Below are 22835 nucleotides of genomic sequence, written 5' to 3'. Positions count from 1 at the left end.
AAAAGGACCTTGTTCCAGCAGATCCCTGCAACAAGGTAACCTCCATGGAGGAAATGAGGACATCCCCACCAGATCCGCGAACCACATCCTCCAAGGCCACAACGGAGCAATTAGAATCACTGATGCTCGCTCCTGCTTGATGCGGGCCACCACATGAGGTAGAAGTGGTAATAGCTGGAAAATGTAGATTAGACTGAACCTCCAAGGCACTGCTAATGCCTCTATTAGCTCCGCTTGAGGATCCCTGGACCGCGACCCATATCTGGGTAGCTTGGAATTGAGCCGGGACGCCATGAGATCTATCTCCGGCGTCCCCCATCTGTTGCAAATCTCCCCAAACACCTCGGGATGGAGAGACCATTCCCCCGTATAAAAGGATTGTCTGCTGAGGAAATCCACTTCCCAGTTGACCACATTCGGAATGTGGATCGCCGACAGCGAGCAGTTGTGGGCCTCCTCGCATTCCAGAACCCGAGATACTTCCCTCATTGCTAGGGAGCTCCTCGTTCCCCCCCCTGATAGTTGATGCAAGCCACCGAGGTTATGCTGTCTGATTAGGATCTGATAAACTGGGCCGAACCCAGAAGGGGGCAAACCTTCAGAGCATTGAAGATCGCTTGTAGCTCCAAGATGTTGATCGGGAGAAGGGAATCCTCTCGAATCCACAGGCCCTGTGCCTTTCTGGCACCCCAAACAGCTCCCCATCCTGTAAGACTTGCGTCCTTAGTCACAATCTCCCAGGATGGTCACAAGGAGGATGTCCCTTGGGACAGGTGATCTGGACAGAGCCAACAGGAGAGCGATTCTCTCGATCGGATGTCCAGAGAAATTTGTTGAGAAAGATCTGAATGATTGCCGTTCCACTGTCTCAGCATGCACAGCTAAAGAGGTCCGAGATGGAATCTGGCAAAGGGGATGATGTCCATGCAGGACACCATGAGCCCAATTACCTCCATACACCGAGCCACAGATGGCCTGAAGGAGGTCTGGAGGGCAAGACAATTGTAAATTAGCTTGTAACCTTATGGATATGGAGTCATTTATTGTACCTAAGAACTCCACCCTGGTACTAGGAATACGAACTCTTTTCTAAGTTTATCTTCTATCCATGAGATCGAAGGACTTCCGAATGGTCCTCTGCCAGATGACAGGACAGTGCTTAAACCAAAATATTTAAACACACAAGGATGAACAGTGGCACTACTTAGACTTTTCCTCAAATAATAAGTCAATTTAGAGGTAAGAGTTAAATTGGTTCTACTGTATGTAGGAGGAAATGGTGCTTGTGCACAGATATAAACATGAACACCAAGGAAGAATGGTATGAAGGATACCAGACTACCCAAAGTATGCACTTACAGCACTCTAGGTCTGAACTAAAGGTTGGGATTCCTCAACAGGATATTAAAATATAACTTTTATTAGTATTAAAATTAAAAAAACAAAATTGTTTGGTTGATACACATACGATTAAAATGTGCTCAAGTGCCTAAATCAGTATAGTGAGTTTCACGTTAGATCACAATTTATGATAATTCGGCCTGAATAAATTCACTAGTAATAGTGATCTAAATGGTTCAATAAATCAACTTGGTAATGGTTACCATCATAGTATAAATCTGAATGATAGAGCTCATGTACAGATTCTGATCAGGGTTGTGTAATCTCGATTTGATAAACTTATGCTATCATCATTCAGTATAGTGGGTGATAGCACAGTAATGAATATTATATAATAAAAGTGATTATCTACGAATAGGGGTAGGAGTGAGTTAAATATTCACAAAAACGAGGGTTTGATCAGTTATACCCTGGGCTATATTTTAGCCTGTATAATTGTATAAATCGCAATGTGTGCGTGCTTGGTGCTACTATAATTTTCTATATTTCATTAGGCATACATTCCTAGGAATGGGATATGTTTATAGTTACAGTAAACCTAATTCTATGTCGCCCAGACCTCAGATCAGGCCACTTTTATTCACTTGAAGTTCTATGGTAACTTAGCCCTGATTAGTCTATACAGCAATTGCTGCAAAGTTACTCTGGCTAATGTAGATCCACCTTTATAAATTTAGGCATATGCTTCATAGAAAACTTCATCAGCCGCTATTCCGGCGCCTCCCAGATTATATTGATTGACAAATATCCCAAAGTTTATTCACAGTGCCAACAATTATTTTGGGCCAGTGTACGGCAGAATTGCCAATGTGTGATAATTCAAATTGTGTGCCCTGTGGCACAGCCAATGTTCTGTTTCACAAGTGTTACAATTATCAGTCATTAATTTGTAACATTATTTCACTACAAATTCATTTATATACTGGGTTATAGCTCTAGTTAAGTTTAGCACAGCCCCCTTTCCCTAAGTGCTTTCTATGATATAGTTTAAATTCAATATTCGTGATACAATATCTGTTGATTTTGAAAGCTCTGAAAGCTGTATTTGAAGTTTAAGCTAGGTCTGGCACAACCCAGATTGTATGTATAGAGTTAATTGTGCATTAGTTTGTAATATGAATCTCCCTTGAAACACACATTCATGCTCAAAATTCGATTTAACAATAAAGGTAATCTGGCACAACCCAGAATATATAAGTGATGAATATCTTGCAGTATTCGTTTAATTCACAACTATGTTGCAGGTTGATATATATGTTTCAGTTTGAGCGCCGTGTGGCATAGCAAATGCTGTGACTATCAGGCAGTATCAATCACACTCATACGTCTGTAAGGTCTTACAATACACGCTCATTCAAACACCGTTTAGTAGTTTAAGTTAAAACTGGCACAACCCAGTTGCTATAAAAGTATATATCTACGGCGTAGCGTGTAATTATTGAAAGACTTAGTTCATAATTGATAGAATAAAGTCTAGCATAACTCAAGCTGAATGAGTGTAACTTGTTATTTTGTATACAATAAGTTACTATAACAGTGTCTGCGGCGAAGCGTATAATTATTGAAAGGCTTAGTTAACAATTAATGAAATAAAGTCTGGCACAACCCAGGCTATATGGTTATGACTCGTTATTGCGTAAATCTTAAGAAAGGTTTTTGAACTATATGCACCATGTAAAGAGCCGTATTCGGTACCCTGACCCAGATAGGTCAATTATCTATGATTAGCTCTATGATTGCGGTAACCCTACGTTCCACATGATTTAGCGGCACTGGGCTAGTTTAAAATACATAGAAAATAGAGCGTGAACGAGTTCAACACTCTCCCCTGACGCGTTTTGCCCGATTGGGCTTTATCAAAGGCAGCGAGCCGCCGTGTTTGTGGGGATATATACCCTGTGGGACCGGAAGTCCCGCCCCCGCTCCACTCTGATAGGTACTTTGATTGGTTCTAAATGAATTGATAGACAGCTAGTTGTTCCAATAGCTAAGTCATGTTTACGAGACTCCATGACCCGTATTCATGGGTGCTGTGATTGGTTCAAAATAAATTGATAGACAGCTAGTTGCTCCCATAGTGAGGTCATGTTTACGAAACTACATGACCCGTAATGTCAAGATGGATAGTTATAATGTATGTATTGTAGTAAACTGATTTGATAATCGTAGACTGTATCTCAAGTATTTATGTCAAACCGTTATTACTAGAAATTAAATATTTGTTGTAGGATAATGATCATCGGAATTCCTAAGATTCAATGTACTAAATATCTCTATAGAGTGATCATCGGAATTCCTAAGATTGAATGTACTAAATATATCTATAGAGTTTCACACTGTCTACAGTTCTGAAGATACCCTGGATCTTATGAATATATTAATAAATTTTCCTGTAGCTCTAGTCTGCATTTTAAACTATATGTCATTGTTATGACTCATATACCTAAATCTGCATTTGCTTATAGACCCCAAAAGTTTTTGTATTTAGTTCTGTGTTCTAACCTATTTGCTCTTTATTATTTGTACAATAAAATTAAGTTCAAGGCTTGCTAGAGCGTTGTTTAAGGAGCATTATGGATCAACATATCAAAATTAATTTCTGCAGCTATTATTTATAAATAAAATATTGCTCGAATTTCAAAATTGATTTATTTCAAAGAGAAAAAAAAAAAAAATTTTTTTACAAGTGTTGTGTATAGAACAACTATTGAGTTGTTGTATGTGTACTGACAATAATAAAGTGTTCCCTAAAATTAAATTAAAGTGACATGTGAATTTCATTTGTTATATTTCTTATAATAGACTCATATGTGAATACAATATACTATGTTGCTACGTGTTGGGACAAAGGTTGTGAGTATGGGGAACAGTGAAGAGATGGGAAAAGAAAATGGGGTAAATGTGATGGGTGTGCAAGAAAAATACCTCTAAGAATTGGGTTGTATTTCTAAGTGTGACTAAAGGTGCAAGAGAAAGAATATATAACTCAAAATCTTTATTTTCAAAACCAAAATCACGTGTATGTGTGAGTATGTAGTGGAGGTTACTGTCATTATTTCCCTTATGCAGATTTAATAAATGTCGCCAGTTGCTTGCCTTGTGAGTCATATTGGTTGTGATATAGGTTATTGTTACAAACATATGTCTCACTCTGCTTTGGGGGAAATGGCAATGTTAACTATTGGATCATATATAATTCTATGAATATGCATAATAAAAGTTAGGTATTAGATCATAATTTCAGCGGATCTCCTAGTTATTAGTTATTAGATCATAATTTTAGCAGATCTCCTAATATCGCCTAGTCTTATATTTTCTATATGGATTTATCTGATTTTCCATAGTTGGTCGTTTGATTCTAGGTATATTCATATGATCCTCATAGAGAGATAATAACCTTATTAATAATAAAACATTCATAGGATTGGATATCTTTAAATGATTTTATCAAGTATTGCAATCATGAGTTTTTATAAAGAAAAGAAATCTTGTCTCCATAGGTAAATTGCACAATCAACCTTATGCTTTCTTATCCTTTGTTGGATGAGTTTATTATTCTCTTAGTAATTATCATTAGACATAAGAGTCATTTTATCTTATTCCTTCTTTAATCAGGTTAGAAAGGTTCTTCTACTGATAATTATAAATAAACATACAGATTGTTTTGTTCGTTGAGACCCCAGGGTTGGACCGAATTTAATAAATAAATCCATCGGCTTTCAGATTTTAATAATGCCGTTTCAAGGTCCCCTCCTCTGAACCCTAGGCTCACTTTCTCAACACCCCAGCATTGTAAATCTCTTTGGTTTGAGTTGTGATGTCTTAGGAAGTGTGCAGCTACACTAGTTAAGGTCTTTAATTCTTCTTTATCTTTGGCTGCATTTTTGATGTTCCTTAAATGTTCCAGAAGTCTTACTCTTAGTTTCCTGGTCGTCATTCCGACATAATACAGGTTGCAAGTGCATTGGAGTACGTAAATTACACTTTCAGTATTGCAGCTTATGTATCGTTTAATTTTATGATTTATTCCAAATCTATCTTTGATCCCAGTGGTGTTTTTCATAAATTTGCACGTACTGCAATTCCCACATTTGTGGGCTCCTGGGTTAAATGCTGAGGTGGTCTTTTTCCTTTGGAAATGACTACTGGTCACAATATCTTTGATGTTCTTAGTCCTCCTAAATCCAAATGAGGGACTTGGACCCAGCGTGGTTTTCAGTAACGGGTCAGTCATTAGTATATTCCAATGTTTCTTAATTATGTTAATGATTTGTGGAGTTTGTGTATTGTGAGTCAGAATTAATCTGGGGATTTGAGAGTTAGTTTTTTTCTGCCTTTTATGAAGTAAATTTTGTCGTGGTGTTAGACGGGCTCTCTGTTTGGCCTTTTTGATCGATCTTTTACTGTAGCCTCTTTTCAGTAATCTTTCCTCCAGATCTAATGCTCTTAATTCAAAAGTTTGAGCTTCTGAGCAATTTCTGCGAAGTCTCAGGAATTCCCCTGTAGGAAGGCTTCTCATTGTACCTGGGGCATGTGCACTGGTACTGTGTAACAAGCTGTTGGTCGCAGTAGGTTTTCTAAACAGATCAGTGCTAATGATCCCATCTCTGTTCTTACAAATGGTAATATCCAGAAAGTTAATCTGTATTAGACTTTCCTCATGCGTTAATTTAGAGTTCAGTCGATTGTTATTGTTGACCAAGAAATTCCTGTAACTCCAAATGGGTACCTTCCCATATAAAGAAGATATCATATATGAATCTAATCCATAAAGGTATTAGATCCGTGTATTTTTGATTCTCTTCCGTGAATACATATTCGGTTTCCCACCATCCGAGGAACAGGTTGGCATATGTAGGTGCACACGTAGTGCCCATCGCTGTTCCCCGGGTCTGTAGGTAGAATTGGCTGTCAAATGTGAAAAAGTTGTAACTCAATACCATCTTCAGTAGTTTAAGCACGAAGTCATCATGTTCCTTGCCTTCTTCCGAATTTTTGTCCAAGAAGTATTTTACAGCTTTTAAGCCTTGTTCATGGTTTATGGATGTATAGAGAGATTCCACATCCGTTGTCACCAACCATGTTGTCTCATTAAGTGTTAGATGTTCAAGTCTTTGTAAGACTTGCATTGTATCCTGTACATATGAAGGCAATTCCTCTACGTAATGTCGTAGTCTGTGATCTATGTACTCACTCGCCTTTTCTGTTAGACATCCAATCCCAGAAACAATCGGACGTCCTGGTGGTATTTCAGCATTTTTATGGATTTTGGGTAACATATAAAAGGTGGCAATTTTAGGATTGGTGACCGTAAGGAACTTCTTTTCCTTGATAGTAATAATCCCTTCATTGTGGGCTCTATTTATCAGATTGGTATAGATTTTCATGTATCCATCCATTGGATTGAAGAGCAGTTTGGTATAACAGGATTTATCCTTTAGTTGCTTTGCTGCTTCTTTTAGATACATGTCTAGTGGCCAAATTACTATATTGCCACCCTTATCAGATCCTCTTATCACAACTTGATCCCATTTCTTCATTTCTTGGATAGCCATATGTTCTTTGTAGGTTAAGTTGTATTGTGAAGGTATTGTTTGTAGTGCTGTTACATCTCGACACACTAAATCTCTGAATATTTCAATCTGTGGAGAGTTCACAAATTTTGGTACAAAAGTTGATTTGTTATTGAGTTTGTCCCTCCATTTTGCTGGAGTTTGTGGTTCTGATTCAGTTAATAAATGTTAAAAAACTAAATGAATTTGTAGTGAAATAATGTTACAAATTAATGACTGATAATTGTAACACTTGTGAAACAGAACATTGGCTGTGCCACAGGGCACACAATTTGAATTATCACACATTGGCAATTCTGCAGTACACTGGCCCAAAATAATTGTTGGCACTGTGAATAAACTTTGGGATATTTGTCAATCAATATAATCTGGGAGGCGCCGGAATAGCGGCTGATGAAGTTTTCTATGAAGCATATGCCTAAATTTATAAAGGTGGATCTACATTAGCCAGAGTAACTTTGCAGCAATTGCTGTATAGACTAATCAGGGCTAAGTTACCATAGAACTTCAAGTGAATATAAGTGGCCTGATCTGAGGTCTGGGCGACATAGAATTAGGTTTACTGCAACTATAAACATATCCCATTCCTAGGAATGTATGCCTAATGAAATATAGAAAATTATAGTAGCACCAAGCACGCACACATTGCGATTTATACAATTATACAGGCTAAAATATAGCCCAGGGTATAACTGATCAAACCCTCGTTTTTGTGAATATTTAACTCACTCCTACCCCTATTCGTAGATAATCACTTTTATTATATAATATTCATTACTGTGCTATCACCCACTATACTGAATGATGATAGCATAAGTTTATCAAATCGAGATTACACAACCCTGATCAGAATCTGTACATGAGCTCTATCATTCAGATTTATACTATGATGGTAACCATTACCGAGTTGATTTATTGAACCATTTAGATCACTATTACTAGTGAATTTATTCAGGCCGAATTATCATAAATTGTGATCTAACGTGAAACTCACTATACTGATTTAGGCACTGGAGCACATTTTAATCGTATGTGTATCAACCAAACAATTTTGGTTTTTTAATTTTAATACTAATAAAAGTTATATTTTAATATCCTGTTGAGGAATCCCAACCTTTAGTTCAGACCTAGAGTGCTGTAAGTGCATACTTTGGGTAGTCTGGTATCCTTCATACCATTCTTCCTTGGTGTTCATGTTTAAACCAAAATATTGTCCAAGTACGGCGCCACTGCAATCCTTGTCGTTCTGGCCACTGCAAGCAGAGTCCCTAGAACCTTCGTAAAAACTCTTGGAGCAATAGCTAGACCAAACGGAAGTGCAATAAAATGGAAGTGCTGGTCCAGGAACGCAAATCTTAGGAACTTGAAGTGTTCCTTGTGTATAGGGACGTGAAGGTAGGCATCCTTCAGGTCTATCGTTGTCAAGAATGGACCTTATTGTCTCCATCTTGAACGAGGGGGCAGCCAGGAATTTGTTTAAAGCACTTTAGGTCCAGAATCGGATGAAAAGTACCCTCTTTCTTTAATACTACAAAGAGGTTTGAGTAGTATCCCAGACCTCTCTCTGCTGGAGGTACTGGTATAACGACCCCCAGGGAGGAGAGATCCCTCACACACCCTAGAAAAGCGTCTCTCTTTTCTGGCCTTGAAGACAGGTTTGGTAAGAGGAATCTGCCCCTGGGAGGACGAGTCTTGAAACCGATCCTGTATCCCTGAGCGATGACCTCCAGTACTCACGGGTCTTGCACGTCCCCAAACTAAGCTTCCGAAAATAAAGATAGTCTGCCCCCTACCAGATCCAAGGCCGGATCGGGGGCCGCCGGTTCATGCCGACTTCGACTCGGCGGGCTTCTTCTGCTTGGATTTATTCCACGTTTGAGTAGGTTTCCAAGTTCCCTTGGACTGCTCAGGCTTCGTAGAGGGCTGCAGACGTTGGGATTTGTCCAAACGAAAGGAGCGAAAAATAGGACCTTGTCTATTCGGTTTGTTCTTCTCATCCTGCGGTAAAAAGGCACCTTTGCCTCCAGTAACCGTGGATACTGGACCACAGAATTTTTCCCTTAAAACAGAAGGGAAAGAAGTCTAGACTTCGAAGTCATGTCCGCAGACCAAGACTTCAGCCAAAGTGCCCTACGGGCTAGCACAGAAAAATCGGAGGCCTTGGCATTAAGGCCAATAATCTGCATATCTGCATATTTGCATCACAAATAAAAGAATTATCTACCCTTAAAGTGTCAGTAAACTTTAAAAAACAGAATTTATGTTTACCTGATAAATTTCTTTCTCCAACGGTGTGTCCGGTCCACGGCGTCATCCTTACTTGTGGGATATTCTCTTCCCCAACAGGAAATGGCAAAGAGCCCAGCAAAGCTGGTCACATGATCCCTCCTAGGCTCCGCCTACCCCAGTCATTCGACCGACGTTAAGGAGGAATATTTGCATAGGAGAAACCATATGGTACCGTGGTGACTGTAGTTAAAGAAAATAAAATATCAGACCTGATTAAAAAAACCAGGGCGGGCCGTGGACCGGACACACCGTTGGAGAAAGAAATTTATGAGGTAAACATAAATTCTGTTTTCTCCAACATAGGTGTGTCCGGTCCACGGCGTCATCCTTACTTGTGGGAACCAATACCAAAGCTTTAGGACACGGATGAAGGGAGGGAGCAAATCAGGTCACCTAAATGGAAGGCACCACGGCTTGCAAAACCTTTCTCCCAAAAATAGCCTCAGAAGAAGCAAAAGTATCAAACTTGTAAAATTTGGTAAAAGTGTGCAGTGAAGACCAAGTCGCTGCCCTACATATCTGATCAACAGAAGCCTCGTTCTTGAAGGCCCATGTGGAAGCCACAGCCCTAGTGGAATGAGCTGTGATTCTTTCGGGAGGCTGCCGTCCGGCAGTCTCGTAAGCCAATCTGATGATGCTTTTAATCCAAAAAGAGAGAGAGGTAGAAGTTGCTTTTTGACCTCTCCTTTTACCTGAATAAACAACAAACAAGGAAGATGTTTGTCTAAAATCCTTTGTAGCATCTAAATAGAATTTTAGAGCGCGAACAACATCCAAATTGTGCAACAAACGTTCCTTCTTTGAAACTGGTTTTGGACACAGAGAAGGTACGATGATCTCCTGGTTAATGTTTTTGTTAGAAACAACTTTTGGAAGAAAACCAGGTTTAGTACGTAAAACCACCTTATCTGCATGGAACACCAGATAAGGAGGAGAACACTGCAGAGCAGATAATTCTGAGACTCTTCTAGCAGAAGAAATCGCAACTAAAAACAAAACTTTCCAAGATAATAACTTAATATCAACGGAATGTAAGGGTTCAAATGGAACCCCCTGAAGAACTGAAAGAACTAAATTGAGACTCCAAGGAGGAGTCAAAGGTTTGTAAACAGGCTTGATTCTAACCAGAGCCTGAACAAAGGCTTGAACATCTGGCACAGCTGCCAGCTTTTTGTGAAGTAATACCGACAAGGCAGAAATCTGTCCCTTCAGGGAACTTGCAGATAATCCTTTTTCCAATCCTTCTTGAAGGAAGGATAGAATCCTAGGAATCTTAACCTTGTCCCAAGGGAATCCTTTAGATTCACACCAACAGATATATTTTTTCCAAATTTTGTGGTAAATCTTTCTAGTCACAGGCTTTCTGGCCTGAACAAGAGTATCGATAACAGAATCTGAGAATCCTCGCTTCGATAAAATCAAGCGTTCAATCTCCAAGCAGTCAGCTGGAGTGAAACCAGATTCGGATGTTCGAACGGACCCTGAACAAGAAGGTCTCGTCTCAAAGGTAGCTTCCAAGGTGGAGCCGATGACATATTCACCAGATCTGCATACCAAGTCCTGCGTGGCCACGCAGGAGCTATCAAGATCACCGACGCCCTCTCCTGCTTGATCCTGGCTATCAGCCTGGGGATGAGAGGAAATGGCGGGAACACATAAGCTAGTTTGAAGGTCCAAGGTGCTACTAGTGCATCCACTAGAGCCGCCTTGGGATCCCTGGATCTGGCCCCGTAGCAAGGAACTTTGAAGTTCTGACGAGAGGCCATCAGATCCATGTCTGGAATGCCCCACAGGTGAGTGACTTGGGCAAAGATTTCCGGATGGAGTTCCCACTCCCCCGGATGCAATGTCTGCCGACTCAGAAAATCCGCTTCCCAATTTTCCACTCCTGGGATGTGGATAGCAGACAGGTGGCAGGAGTGAGACTCCGCCCAAAGAATAATTTTGGTTACTTCTTCCATCGCTAGGGAACTCCTTGTTCCCCCCTGATGGTTGATGTACGCAACAGTCGTCATGTTGTCTGATTGAAACCGTATGAACCTGGTCCTCGCAAGCTGGGGCCAGGCCTGGAGAGCATTGAATATCGCTCTCAGTTCCAGAATATTTATCGGTAGAAGAGATTCTTCCCGAGACCAAAGACCCTGAGCTTTCAGGGATCCCCAGACCGCGCCCCAGCCTATCAGACTGGCGTCGGTCGTGACAATGACCCACTCTGGTCTGTGGAACATCATCCCTTGAGACAGATTGTCCAGGGACAGCCACCAACGGAGTGAGTCTCTGGTCTTCTGATTTACTTGTATCTTCGGAGACAAGTCTGTATAGTCCCCATTCCACTGACTGAGCATGCACAGTTGTAATGGTCTTAGATGAATGCGCGCAAAAGGAACTATGTCCATCGCCGCCACCATCAACCCGATCACTTCCATGCACTGAGCTATGGAAGGAAGAGGAACGGAATGAAGTATCCGACAAGAGTCCAGAAGCTTTGTTTTTCTGGCCTCTGTTAGAAAGATCCTCATTTCTAAGGAGTCTATAATTGTTCCCAAGAAGGGAACCCTTGTTGACGGGGATAGAGAACTCTTTTCCACGTTCACTTTCCAGCCGTGAGATCTGAGAAAGGCCAGGACAATGTCCGTGTGAGCCTTTGCTTGAGGAAGGGACGACGCTTGAATCAGAATGTCGTCCAGGTAAGGTACTACTGCAATGCCCCTTGGTCTTAGCACCGCTAGAAGGGACCCTAGTACCTTTGTGAAAATCCTTGGAGCAGTGGCTAATCCGAAAGGAAGCGCCACGAACTGGTAATGTTTGTCCAGGAATGCAAACCTTAGGAACCGATGATGTTCCTTGTGGATAGGAATATGTAGATACGCATCCTTTAAATCCACCGTGGTCATGAATTGACCTTCCTGGATGGAAGGAAGGATAGTTCGAATGGTTTCCATCTTGAACGATGGGACCTTGAGAAATTTGTTTAAGATCTTGAGATCTAGGATTGGTCTGAACGTTCCCTCTTTTTTGGGAACTATGAACAGATTGGAGTAGAACCCCATCCCCTGTTCTCTTAATGGAACAGGATGAATCACTCCCATTTTTAACAGGTCTTCTACACAATGTAAGAACGCCTGTCTTTTTATGTGATCTGAAGACAACTGCGACCTGTGGAACCTCCCCCTTGGGGGAAGTCCCTTGAATTCCAGAAGATAACCCTGGGAGACTATTTCTAGCGCCCAAGGATCCAGAACATCTCTTGCCCAAGCCTGAGCGAAGAGAGAGAGTCTGCCCCCCACCAGATCCGGTCCCGGATCGGGGGCCAATATTTCATGCTGTCTTGGTAGCAGTGGCAGGTTTCTTGGCCTGCTTTCCCTTGTTCCAGCCTTGCATTGGTCTCCAAGCTGGCTTGGCCTGAGAAGTATTACCCTCTTGCTTAGAGGACGTAGCACCTTGGGCTGGTCCGTTTTTACGAAAGGGACGAAAATTAGGTCTATTTTTTGCCTTGAAAGGCCGATCCTGAGGAAGGGCGTGGCCCTTACCCCCAGTGATATCAGAGATAATCTCTTTCAAGTCAGGACCAAACAACGTTTTCCCCTTGAAAGGAATGTTTAGTAGCTTGTTCTTGGAAGACGCATCAGCCGACCAAGATTTCAACCAAAGCGCTCTGCGCGCCACAATAGCAAACCCAGAGTTCTTAGCCGCTAACTTAGCCAATTGCAAAGAGGCGTCTAGAGTGAAAGAATTAGCCAATTTGAGAGCATTGATTCTGTCCACAATCTCCTCATAAGGAGGAGAGTCACTATCGAGCACCTTAAGCAGTTCATCAAACCAGAAATATGCGGCAGTAGTGACAGGGACAATGCATGAAATGGGTTGTAGAAGGTAACCCTGCTGAACAAACATCTTTTTAAGCAAACCTTCTAATTTTTTATCCATAGGATCTTTGAAAGCACAATTATCCTCTATGGGAATAGTGGTGCGTTTGTTTAAAGTAGAAACCGCTCCCTCGACCTTGGGGACTGACTGCCATAAGTCCTTTCTGGGGTCGACCATAGGAAACAATTTTTTAAATATGGGGGGAGGGACGAAAGGAATACCGGGCCTTTCCCATTCTTTATTAACAATGTCCGCCACCCGCTTGGGTATAGGAAAAGCTTCTGGGAGCCCCGGCACCTCTAGGAACTTGTCCATTTTACATAGTTTCTCTGGGATGACTAAATTTTCACAATCATCCAGAGTGGATAATACCTCCTTAAGCAAAATGCGGAGATGTTCCAATTTAAATTTAAATGTAATCACATCAGATTCAGCCTGCTGAGAAATGTTCCCTAAATCAGTAATTTCTCCCTCAGACAAAACCTCCCTGGCCCCCTCAGATTGGGTTAGGGGCCCTTCAGAGATATTAATATCAGCGTCGTCATGCTCTTCAGTAACTAAAACAGAGCAGCCACGCTTACGCTGACAAGGGTTCATTTTGGCTAAAATGTTTTTGACAGAATTATCCATTACAGCCGTTAATTGTTGCATAGTAAGGAGTATTGGCGCGCTAGATGTACTAGGGGCCTCCTGAGTGGGCAAGACTCGTGTAGACGAAGGAGGGAATGATGCAGTACCATGCTTACTCCCCTCACTTGAGGAATCATCTTGGGCATCATTGTCATTATCACATAAATCACATTTATTTAAATGAATAGGAATTCTGGCTTCCCCACATTCAGAACACAGTCTATCTGGTAGTTCAGACATGTTAAACAGGCATAAACTTGAACAGAAAGTACAAAAAACGTTTTAAAATAAAACCGTTACTGTCACTTTAAATTTTAAACTGAACACACTTTATTACTGCAATTGCGAAAAAACATGAAGGAATTGTTCAAAATTCACCAAATTTTCACCACAGCGTCTTAAAGCTTTGAAAATATTGCACACCAATTTTGGAAGCTTTAACCCTTAAAATAACGGAACCGGAGCCGTTTTAAGCTTTAAACCCCTTTACAGTCCCTGGTATCTGCTTTGCTGAGACCCAACCAAACCCAAAGGGGAATACGATACCAAATGACGCCTTCAGAAGTCTTTTATAAGTATCAGAGCTCCTCTCACATGCGACTGCATGCCATGCCTCTCAAAAACAAGTGCGCAACACCGGCGCGAAAATGAGACTCTGCCTATGCTTTGGGAAAGCCCCTAAAGAATAAGGTGTCTAAAACAGTGCCTGCCGATATTATTATATCAAAATACCCATATAAAATGATTCCTCAAGGCTAAATATATGTTAATAATCAATCGATTTAGCCCAGAAAAAGTCTACAGTTTAAATAAGCCCTTGTGAAGCCCTTATTTACAATCGTAATAAACATGGCTTACCGGATCCCATAGGGAAAATGACAGCTTCCAGCATTACATCGTCTTGTTAGAATGTGTCATACCTCAAGCAGTAAGAGACTGCGCACTGTTCCCCCAACTGAAGTTAATTGCTCTCAACAGTCCTGTGTGGAACAGCCATGGATTTTAGTTACGGTTGCTAAAATCATTTTCCTCATACAAACAGAATTCTTCATCTCTTTTCTGTTTCTGAGTAAATAGTACGTACCAGCACTATTTGAAAATAACAAACTCTTGATTGAATAATGAAAAACTACAGTTAAACACTAAAAAACTCTAAGCCATCTCCGTGGAGATGTTGCCTGTACAACGGCAAAGAGAATGACTGGGGTAGGCGGAGCCTAGGAGGGATCATGTGACCAGCTTTGCTGGGCTCTTTGCCATTTCCTGTTGGGGAAGAGAATATCCCACAAGTAAGGATGACGCCGTGGACCGGACACACCTATGTTGGAGAAATAATGTTATATAATTCTGCACATAGTGCAGAATTATATAACATTATATTAGCCAAACATTTATAAAACATAATATACCCTATTAATTTTTTTGAAAAACGATGTTTTACAGACATGCTTTCTGTACTCTGCTGAGCGGGTCTGTTATATTTACTCAGCGCATCGGGCCAGCTGTATAGTCACAGCCCGGCCTGACCGCGCCATAAGACTAAGTGCAGCTCGCTCCTGCTCTGTCAGAAAGCAGGAGTGAGCTGCACTTAGTGCTATGGCGCAGTCGGGCCGGGCTGTGACTATACAGCTGGCCCGATGCGCTGAGTAAATATAACAGACCCGCTCAGCAGAGTACAGAGAGCGGGTCTGTAAAACAGCGTTTTTTAAACAAATTAATAGGGTATATTATGTTTTATAAATGTTTGGCTAATATGTTATATAATTCTGCACTATGTGCAGAATTATATAACATTAATTTTTAAGGTTTACTGTCCCTTTAAGGCCTTAATTCTTTCCTGGATCGTGTCAAGGGGACCTTCAACCTCAATCAATTCAGATAAGGAGTTGCACCAGAAGGTTGCCGCTCCAGCATCCGCAGCAACAGCCGCTGACGGTTGAAGCAAATACCCTGTATGTTGAAACATCTTTCTTAACAGAGTTTCCAGCTTCTTATCCATGGGCTTCTTAAACAACGAACTATCCTCAAGAGAGATAGTGCGCTTAGCAAGCATGGAGATAGCATCATCCACCTTAGGAACGGAACCTCACAACTTTAATTGAGAGTCCAGAACCGGGAATAATCTTTTAAAAAAAGAAGGGAAAAAACAAAATTTATGCTTACCTGATAAATTTATTTCTCTTGTGGTGTATCCAGTCCACGGATCATCCATTACTTGTGGGATATTCTCATTCCCAACAGGAAGTTGCAAGAGGATCACCCACAGCAGAGCTGCTCTATAGCTCCTCCCCTAACTGCCATATCCAGTCATTCGACCGAAGACAAGCAGAGAAAGGAGAAACCATAGGGTGCAGTGGTGACTGAAGTTTAAAATTAAAAAATACCTGCCTTAAAATGACAGGGCGAGCCGTGGACTGGATACACCACAAGAGAAATAAATTTATCAGGTAAGCATAAATTATGTTTTCTCTTGTAAGGTGTATCCAGTCCACGGATCATCCATTACTTGTGGGATACCAATACCAAAGCTAAAGTACACGGATGAAGGGAGGGACAAAGCAGGTACTTAAACGGAAGGTACCACTGCCTGTAAAACCTTTCTCCCAAAAATAGCCTCCGAAGAAGCAAAAGTATCAAATTTATAGAATTTTGAAAAGGTATGAAGCAAAGACCAAGTTGCCGCCTTGCAAATCTGTTCAACAGAAGCCTCATTTTAAAAGGCCCAAGTGGAAGCCACAGCTCTAGAATGAGCTGTAATCCTTTCAGGAGACTGCTGGACAGCAGTCTCATAAGCTAAGCGAATTATGCTTCTTAGCCAAAACGAAAGAGAGGTTGCCGAAGCCTTTTGATCTCTCCTCTGTCCAGAGTAGACAACAAACAAAGCAGATGTTTGACGAAAATCTTTAGTACCTTGTAAATAAAACTTTAAAGCACGAACCACGTCAAGATTGTGTAATAGACGTTCCTTCTTTGAAGAAGGATTAGGACACAATGATGGAACAACAATCTCCTGATTGATATTCTTATTAGATACCACCTTAGGTAAAAACCCAGGTTGGTACGCAGAACTACCTGATCTGCATGGAAGATCAGATAAGGGGAATCACATTGTAAGGCAGATAACTCGGAAACTCTACGAGCCGAGGAAATAGCTACCAAAAATAGAACTTTCCAAGATAAAAGTTTGATATCTATGGAATGAAGAGGTTCAAACGGAAGCCTTGAAGAACTTTAAGAACTAAATTTAAGCTCCAAGGCAGAGCAACAGATTTAAACACAGGCTTGATTCGAACTAAAGCCTGACAAAATGCCTGAACGTCTGGCACATCCGCCAGACGCTTGTGCAAAAGGACAGAGCAGAAATCTGTCCCTTTAAGGAACTAGCTGACAATCCTTTTTCCAATCCTTCTTGGAGAAAAGATAATATCCTGGGAATCCTGACCTTACTCCATGAGTAGCCCTTGGATTCACACCAATAAAGATATTTACGCCATATCTTATGATAGATTTTCCTGGTAACAGGCTTTCGTGCCTGAATTAAGGTATCAATGACTGACTCGGAGAAGTCACGCTTTGATAAAATCAAGCGTTCAATCTCCAGGCAGTCAGTTTCAGAGAAATTAGACTTGGATGGTTAAAAGGACCTTGAAGTAGAAGGATCCGTAACAAGGAAGTTTGGCGTTCTGGCGAGACGCCATGAGATCCAGTTCTGGTGTGCCCCAACGATGAATCAATTGTGCAAACACCTCCGGATGGAGTTCCCACTCCCCCGGATGAAAAGTCTGTCGACTTAGAAAATCCGCCTCCCAGTTCTCTACACCTGGGATATGGATTGCTGACAGGTGGCAAGAGTGAATCTCTGCCCAAAGAATTATCTTTGAAACTTCCAACATCGCTAGGGAACTCCTTGTTCCCCCTTGATGGTTGATGTAAGCCACAGTCGTGATGTTGTCCGACTGAAATCTGATGAACCTCATTATCGCTAGCTGAGGCCAAGCCTGAAGAGCATTGAATATCGCTCTTAGTTCCAGAATGTTTATTGGAAGGAGTGTCTCCTCCTGAGTCCACGATCCCTGAGCCTTCAGGGAGTTCTAGACTGCCCCCCATCCCAGAAGGATGGCATCTGTCGTTACTATTGTCCAATCTGGCCTGCGAAAGGTCATACCTTTGGACAGATGGACCCGAGATAGCCACCAGAGAAGAGAATCCCTGGTCTCTTGATCCAGATTTAGTAGAGGGGACAAATCTGTGTAATCCCCATTCCACTGACTGAGCATGCAGAGTTGCAGCGGTCTGAGATGTAGGCGGGCAAACGGCACTATGTCCATTGCCGCTACCATTAAGCCGATTACTTCCATACACTGAGCCACCGAAGGGCGAGAAGTAGAATAAAGAACACGGCAAGAATTTAGAAGTTTTGATAACCTGGTCTCTGTCAGGTAAATCCTCATTTCTACAGAATCTATCAGAGTTCCCAGAAAGGAAACTCTTGTGAGAGGGGATAGAGAACTCTTCTCTTCGTTCACTTTCCACCCGTGCGACCTCAGAAATGCCAGAACTATGTCCATATGAGACTTGGCAATTTGGAAATTTGACGCCTGTATCAGAATGTCATCTAAATAAGGGGCCACTGCTATGCCACGCGGCCTTAGGACCGCCAGAAGTGACCCCAGAACCTTCGTAAAGATTCTTGGAGCTGTAGCTAACCCAAAGGGAAGAGCTACAAACTGGTAATGCCTGTCCAGGAAGGCAAACCTGAGAAACCAATGATGATCTTTGTGTATCGGAATGTGAAGATAAGCATCCTTTAAATCCACTGTAGTCATGTATTGACCCTCCTGGATCATAGGTAGGGTGGTACGAATAGTCTCCATCTTGAATGATGGGACCCTGAGAAATTTGTTTAGGATCTTGAGATCTAAGTTTGGTCTGAAGGTTCCCTCCTTCTTGGGAACCACAAACAGATTTGAATAGAAGCCTTGTCCCTGTTCCTCCTTTGGAACTGGGTGCATCACTCCCATAACTTGGAGGTCTTGAAAACAATGTAAGAATGCCTCTCTCTTTATCTGGTTTGCAGATAATTGTGAAAGGTGAAATCTCCCTTTTGGAGGGGAAGCTTTGAAGTCCAGAAGATATCCCTGGGATACAATTTCCAACGCCCAGGGATCCTGGACATCTCTTGCCCAAGCCTGGGCGAAGAGAGAAAGTCTGCCCCCCACTAGATCCGTTACCGGATCGGGGGCCAATCCTTCATGCTGTCTTAGAGGCAGCAGCAGGCTTTTTGGCCTGCTTACCTTTGTTCCAAGCCTGGTTAGGTCTCCAGATCGACTTGGACTGGGCAAAAGTTCCCTCTTGTTTTGTATTACAGGAAGTTGATGCCGCGCTCGTTTAAAAGTTTCGAAAGGCACGAAAATTAGTCTGTTTGGTCCTTGATTTATTAGACCTGTCCTGAGGGAGGGCATGTCCTTTCCCTCCCGTGATATCAGAAATGATCTCCTTCAAACCAGGCCCGAATAGGGTCTGCCCCTTGAAGGGAATATTAAGAAGCTTAGACTTTGAAGTAACGTCAGCTGACCATGATTTAAGCCATAGCGCCCTACACGCCTGAATAGCAAAACCAGAATTCTTAGCCGTTAGTTTAGTCAAATGAACAATGGCATCAGAAACAAATGAATTGGCTGGCTTAAGTGCTCTAAGCTTGTCAAGTATATCGTCCAATGGTGTCTCTACCTATAAAGCCTCTTCCAGAGACTCAAACCAGAAAGCCGCCGCAGCAGTGACTGGGGCAATGCATGCAAGAGGTTGTAGAATAAAACCTTGTTGAATAAACATTTTCTTAAGGTAACCCTCTAACTTTTTATCCATTGGATCTAAGAAAGCACAACTGTCCTCGACAGGGATAGCAGTACACTTAGCTAGGGTAGAAACTGCTCCCTCCACCTTAGGGACCGTTTGCCATAAGTCCCGTGTGGCGGCATCTATTGGAAACAATTTCTTAAAAATAGGAGGGGGAGAGAACGGTACACCTGGTCTATCCCATTCCTTAGTAATAATTTCTGAAAACCTTTTAGGTATTGGAAAAACATCAGTGAAAACAGGCACTGCATAGTATTTATCCAATCTGCACAATTTCTCTGGCACTGCAATGGTGTCACAGTCATTCAGAGTAGCTAAAACCTCCCTGAGCAACACGCGGAGGTGTTCAAGCTTAAATTTAAATGTTGCTATATCAGAATCAGGTTGAATCATCTTCCCTGAGTCAGAAACATCACCCACAGAAAGAAGCTCTCCTTCCTCAGCTTCTGCATATTGTGAGGGGGTATCAGACATAGCTACTAAAGCGTCAGAGTGCTCTGTATTCCTTCTAACCCCAGAGATGTCTCGCTTTCCTCGTAACCCAAGTAGTCTGGATAATACAGCTGACAGTGTATTATTCATGACTGCCGCCATGTCTTGTAAAGTAAACGCCATGGGCGCGCTAGATGTACTTGGCGCCACTTGAGCATGAGTCCCGTGAGCGGGAGTCAAAGGCTCTGACACGTGGGGCAAGTTAGTCGGTATAACTTCCCCCTTGTCAGATTCCTCTGGTGATAAATCTTTTAAAAACAGAATATGGTCTTTATAACAAAGTGAAATCAGTACATTTGGTACACATTCTAAGAGGGGGTTCCACCATGGCTTCTAAACATAATGAACAAGGAGTTTCCTATATGTCAGACATGTTTAAACAGACTAGCAATGAGACCAGCAAGCTTGGAAAACACTTTACAGAAAGTAAACAAGCAAAAAATAAAAACGGTACTGTGCCTTTAAGAAAAATAAAAAAGGTCAGAATTTGTAAAACAGTGAAAAAAAGCAGTAAATCAAACGAAATTTTTACAGTGTGTATAATAGGCTAACAGAGCATTGCACACACTAGCAAATGGATGATTAACCCCTTAGTTTCAAAAACGGATCAAAAAAACTAAAGACGTTTTTTTAACAGTCATAACCAACTGCCAAATCTCTGCTGTGGCCCTACCTTGCCATACAAACGACTTTGGAAAGCACCAAAACCCTTCAGACAGGTCCTAAGCATTCAGGGAACTCCTTCAGGAAAACTGTATGTCTCAGTCTGCAAAAGTTAATGCGCATCTAGGCGCGAAATTAGGCCCCTCCCACTTCCTGTCTACACAGTGAGAGGCCTAACAAAATTATCCTAGGCAAATTTTAGCCAGCCATGTGGGAAAAAACTGGGCCCCAATAAAGTTTATCACCAGAAAGCATATAAAAAACGTTTAAGCACTCCCAGCAAACGTTTTATATTTCAGTAATTTGAAAAAATAATAAGAGTGTTACCTCTAATAGTAAGCATACTAGTCGTTATTAAATCACTGTAATCAGGCTTACCTTAAATAAATCTGGTATCAACAGCATTTTCTAGCATATACATTTCTCTAGAAAAATTTAGGCTGCACATACCTCATAGCAGGATACCCTGCATGCCATTCCCCAAGCTGAAGTTACCTCTCTCTTCAGTTATGTGTGAGAACAGCAATGGATCTTAGTTACAACCTGCTAAGATCATTAGAGACCACAGGCAGACTTTTCTTCTATTTTCTGCCTGAGACCAAAATAGTACAACTCCGGTACCATTTAAAAATAAACTTTTGAATTGAAGAAAAAACAACTAAATTACACCACATCTCTCTAACTGCTTCCATGCTTGTCGAGAGCTGCAAGAGAATAACTGCGGGTGGCAGGAAGGGGAGGAGCTATATAGACAGCTCTGCTGTGGGTGATCCTCTTGCAGCTTCCTGTTGGGAAGGAGAATATCCCACAAGTAATGGATGATCCGTGGACTGGATACACCTTACAAGAGAAAAGAAGAACCAAGTCTTTCCCATTCATTGTTAATAATGTTCTCCATCTTTACGGGAACCGGGAAAGTTTGTGGTACAACCCTGTCCTCTTAGACCTTATCTAATTTAGGAATACAGGGTTCCTCAGGTAATTTAGGCTCTGGAACCTCTAAAGTAGCCAACATTTCTTTTAGCAGAAAGCATAAGTGTTCAATCCAAAATCTAAATGTCTGGTTCCTCCGCAGCTGGAGGCTTAGAGGCAGCAGATTCCAACCCAGAAAGAACATCCTCTGAAGTATCAGAGGTGTCTTCATCAGCGGATAAGCTAGTATCCGATAAATCCAACAAGCTAGATGACCCCTGGGAAGGATAGCAATATTTAACCTTTCGCTTGTGCTTAGCAGGGCAAAGTAAAGCACTAAAGGTCGCAGACACTGCCGTTTGTAACTGCTCAGTAAAGTCTGGCGGTAAAAAGCCCCCCCACATGGAGGATTAGGAATGCTACGGAAAGCTGCATGTGCAATAGGAGATGACTGTAGGGTACGCACCTCATGGGACGGAGATTCCTCAGAGGTGGAAGGCTCAGTAGTACTAAACATATTAGCTTTCTTAGATAAAATTACTTTGTCAAGGCAAGTGGAACATAATTGAGCAGGCGGGTACACACTGTGGCATCCTCACAATATAGACAGGCATTGGACTTAGGTAGAGAAAGAGTACCCCCCAACGCATGAGTCCTACCTAGCATGCGCTTATAAAAAAGCACAATAGCCAAAAAAAATTGGCACCCTTATACCACCAATGGCTGGCGCACTCACCACCTCCTATGACCCAGGCCCAAGAGAGAAACCGCTTTGGCTCAAGAAAACGGCATGGTCAGAAAGAGGAAGAATCAGCGTGACCACACCCGGTCACATGGTGCACCATGCAGGACCGCCCCTGCTATAGCTAAAAGCGCGCCAAGGCTAAAAAGGCTGCATAGCTTAAACCTGTACGTTCTAACATCTGCCTGAGCCACATCTCACACATGTCGCAGCATAATCACAATATGTACATTATGTGAAATTATCCCCCCTGTTCAATAATCACCTTCCGGAGATATTAACCCCGATTCCATACAGATAAAAGGAGCCACACTGTGACCCTATCATATGTGTATAATAATGAAACAATATTACCAGAATCTATGCAGTGGAACAGGAACACAGCCTCTCAAAAGACAGTCTTGTAGCAT

The 22835-nt window shown here is 41.8% G+C and overlaps 1 protein-coding gene across 1 annotated transcript in view; it reads right to left on the bottom strand.

Moving 5' to 3' along the window:
- The window catches only part of NSD1 (nuclear receptor binding SET domain protein 1), a 679701-nt gene that overhangs the window by 512397 nt on the left and 144469 nt on the right, over positions 1-22835 (bottom strand). Inside the window, 2 exon segments of the mRNA XM_053719266.1 lie at positions 5555-6130; positions 6342-7043. Coding sequence (XP_053575241.1) covers positions 5555-6130; positions 6342-7043 — 1278 coding nt within the window.

This window comes from Bombina bombina, chromosome 6 (assembly GCF_027579735.1).
Source record: "Bombina bombina isolate aBomBom1 chromosome 6, aBomBom1.pri, whole genome shotgun sequence".
In the NCBI taxonomy this organism is placed as follows: domain Eukaryota; kingdom Metazoa; phylum Chordata; class Amphibia; order Anura; family Bombinatoridae; genus Bombina; species Bombina bombina.
Note: the sequence above shows the minus strand (reverse complement) of the source record. Positions and strands in the feature narration are given on the sequence as shown.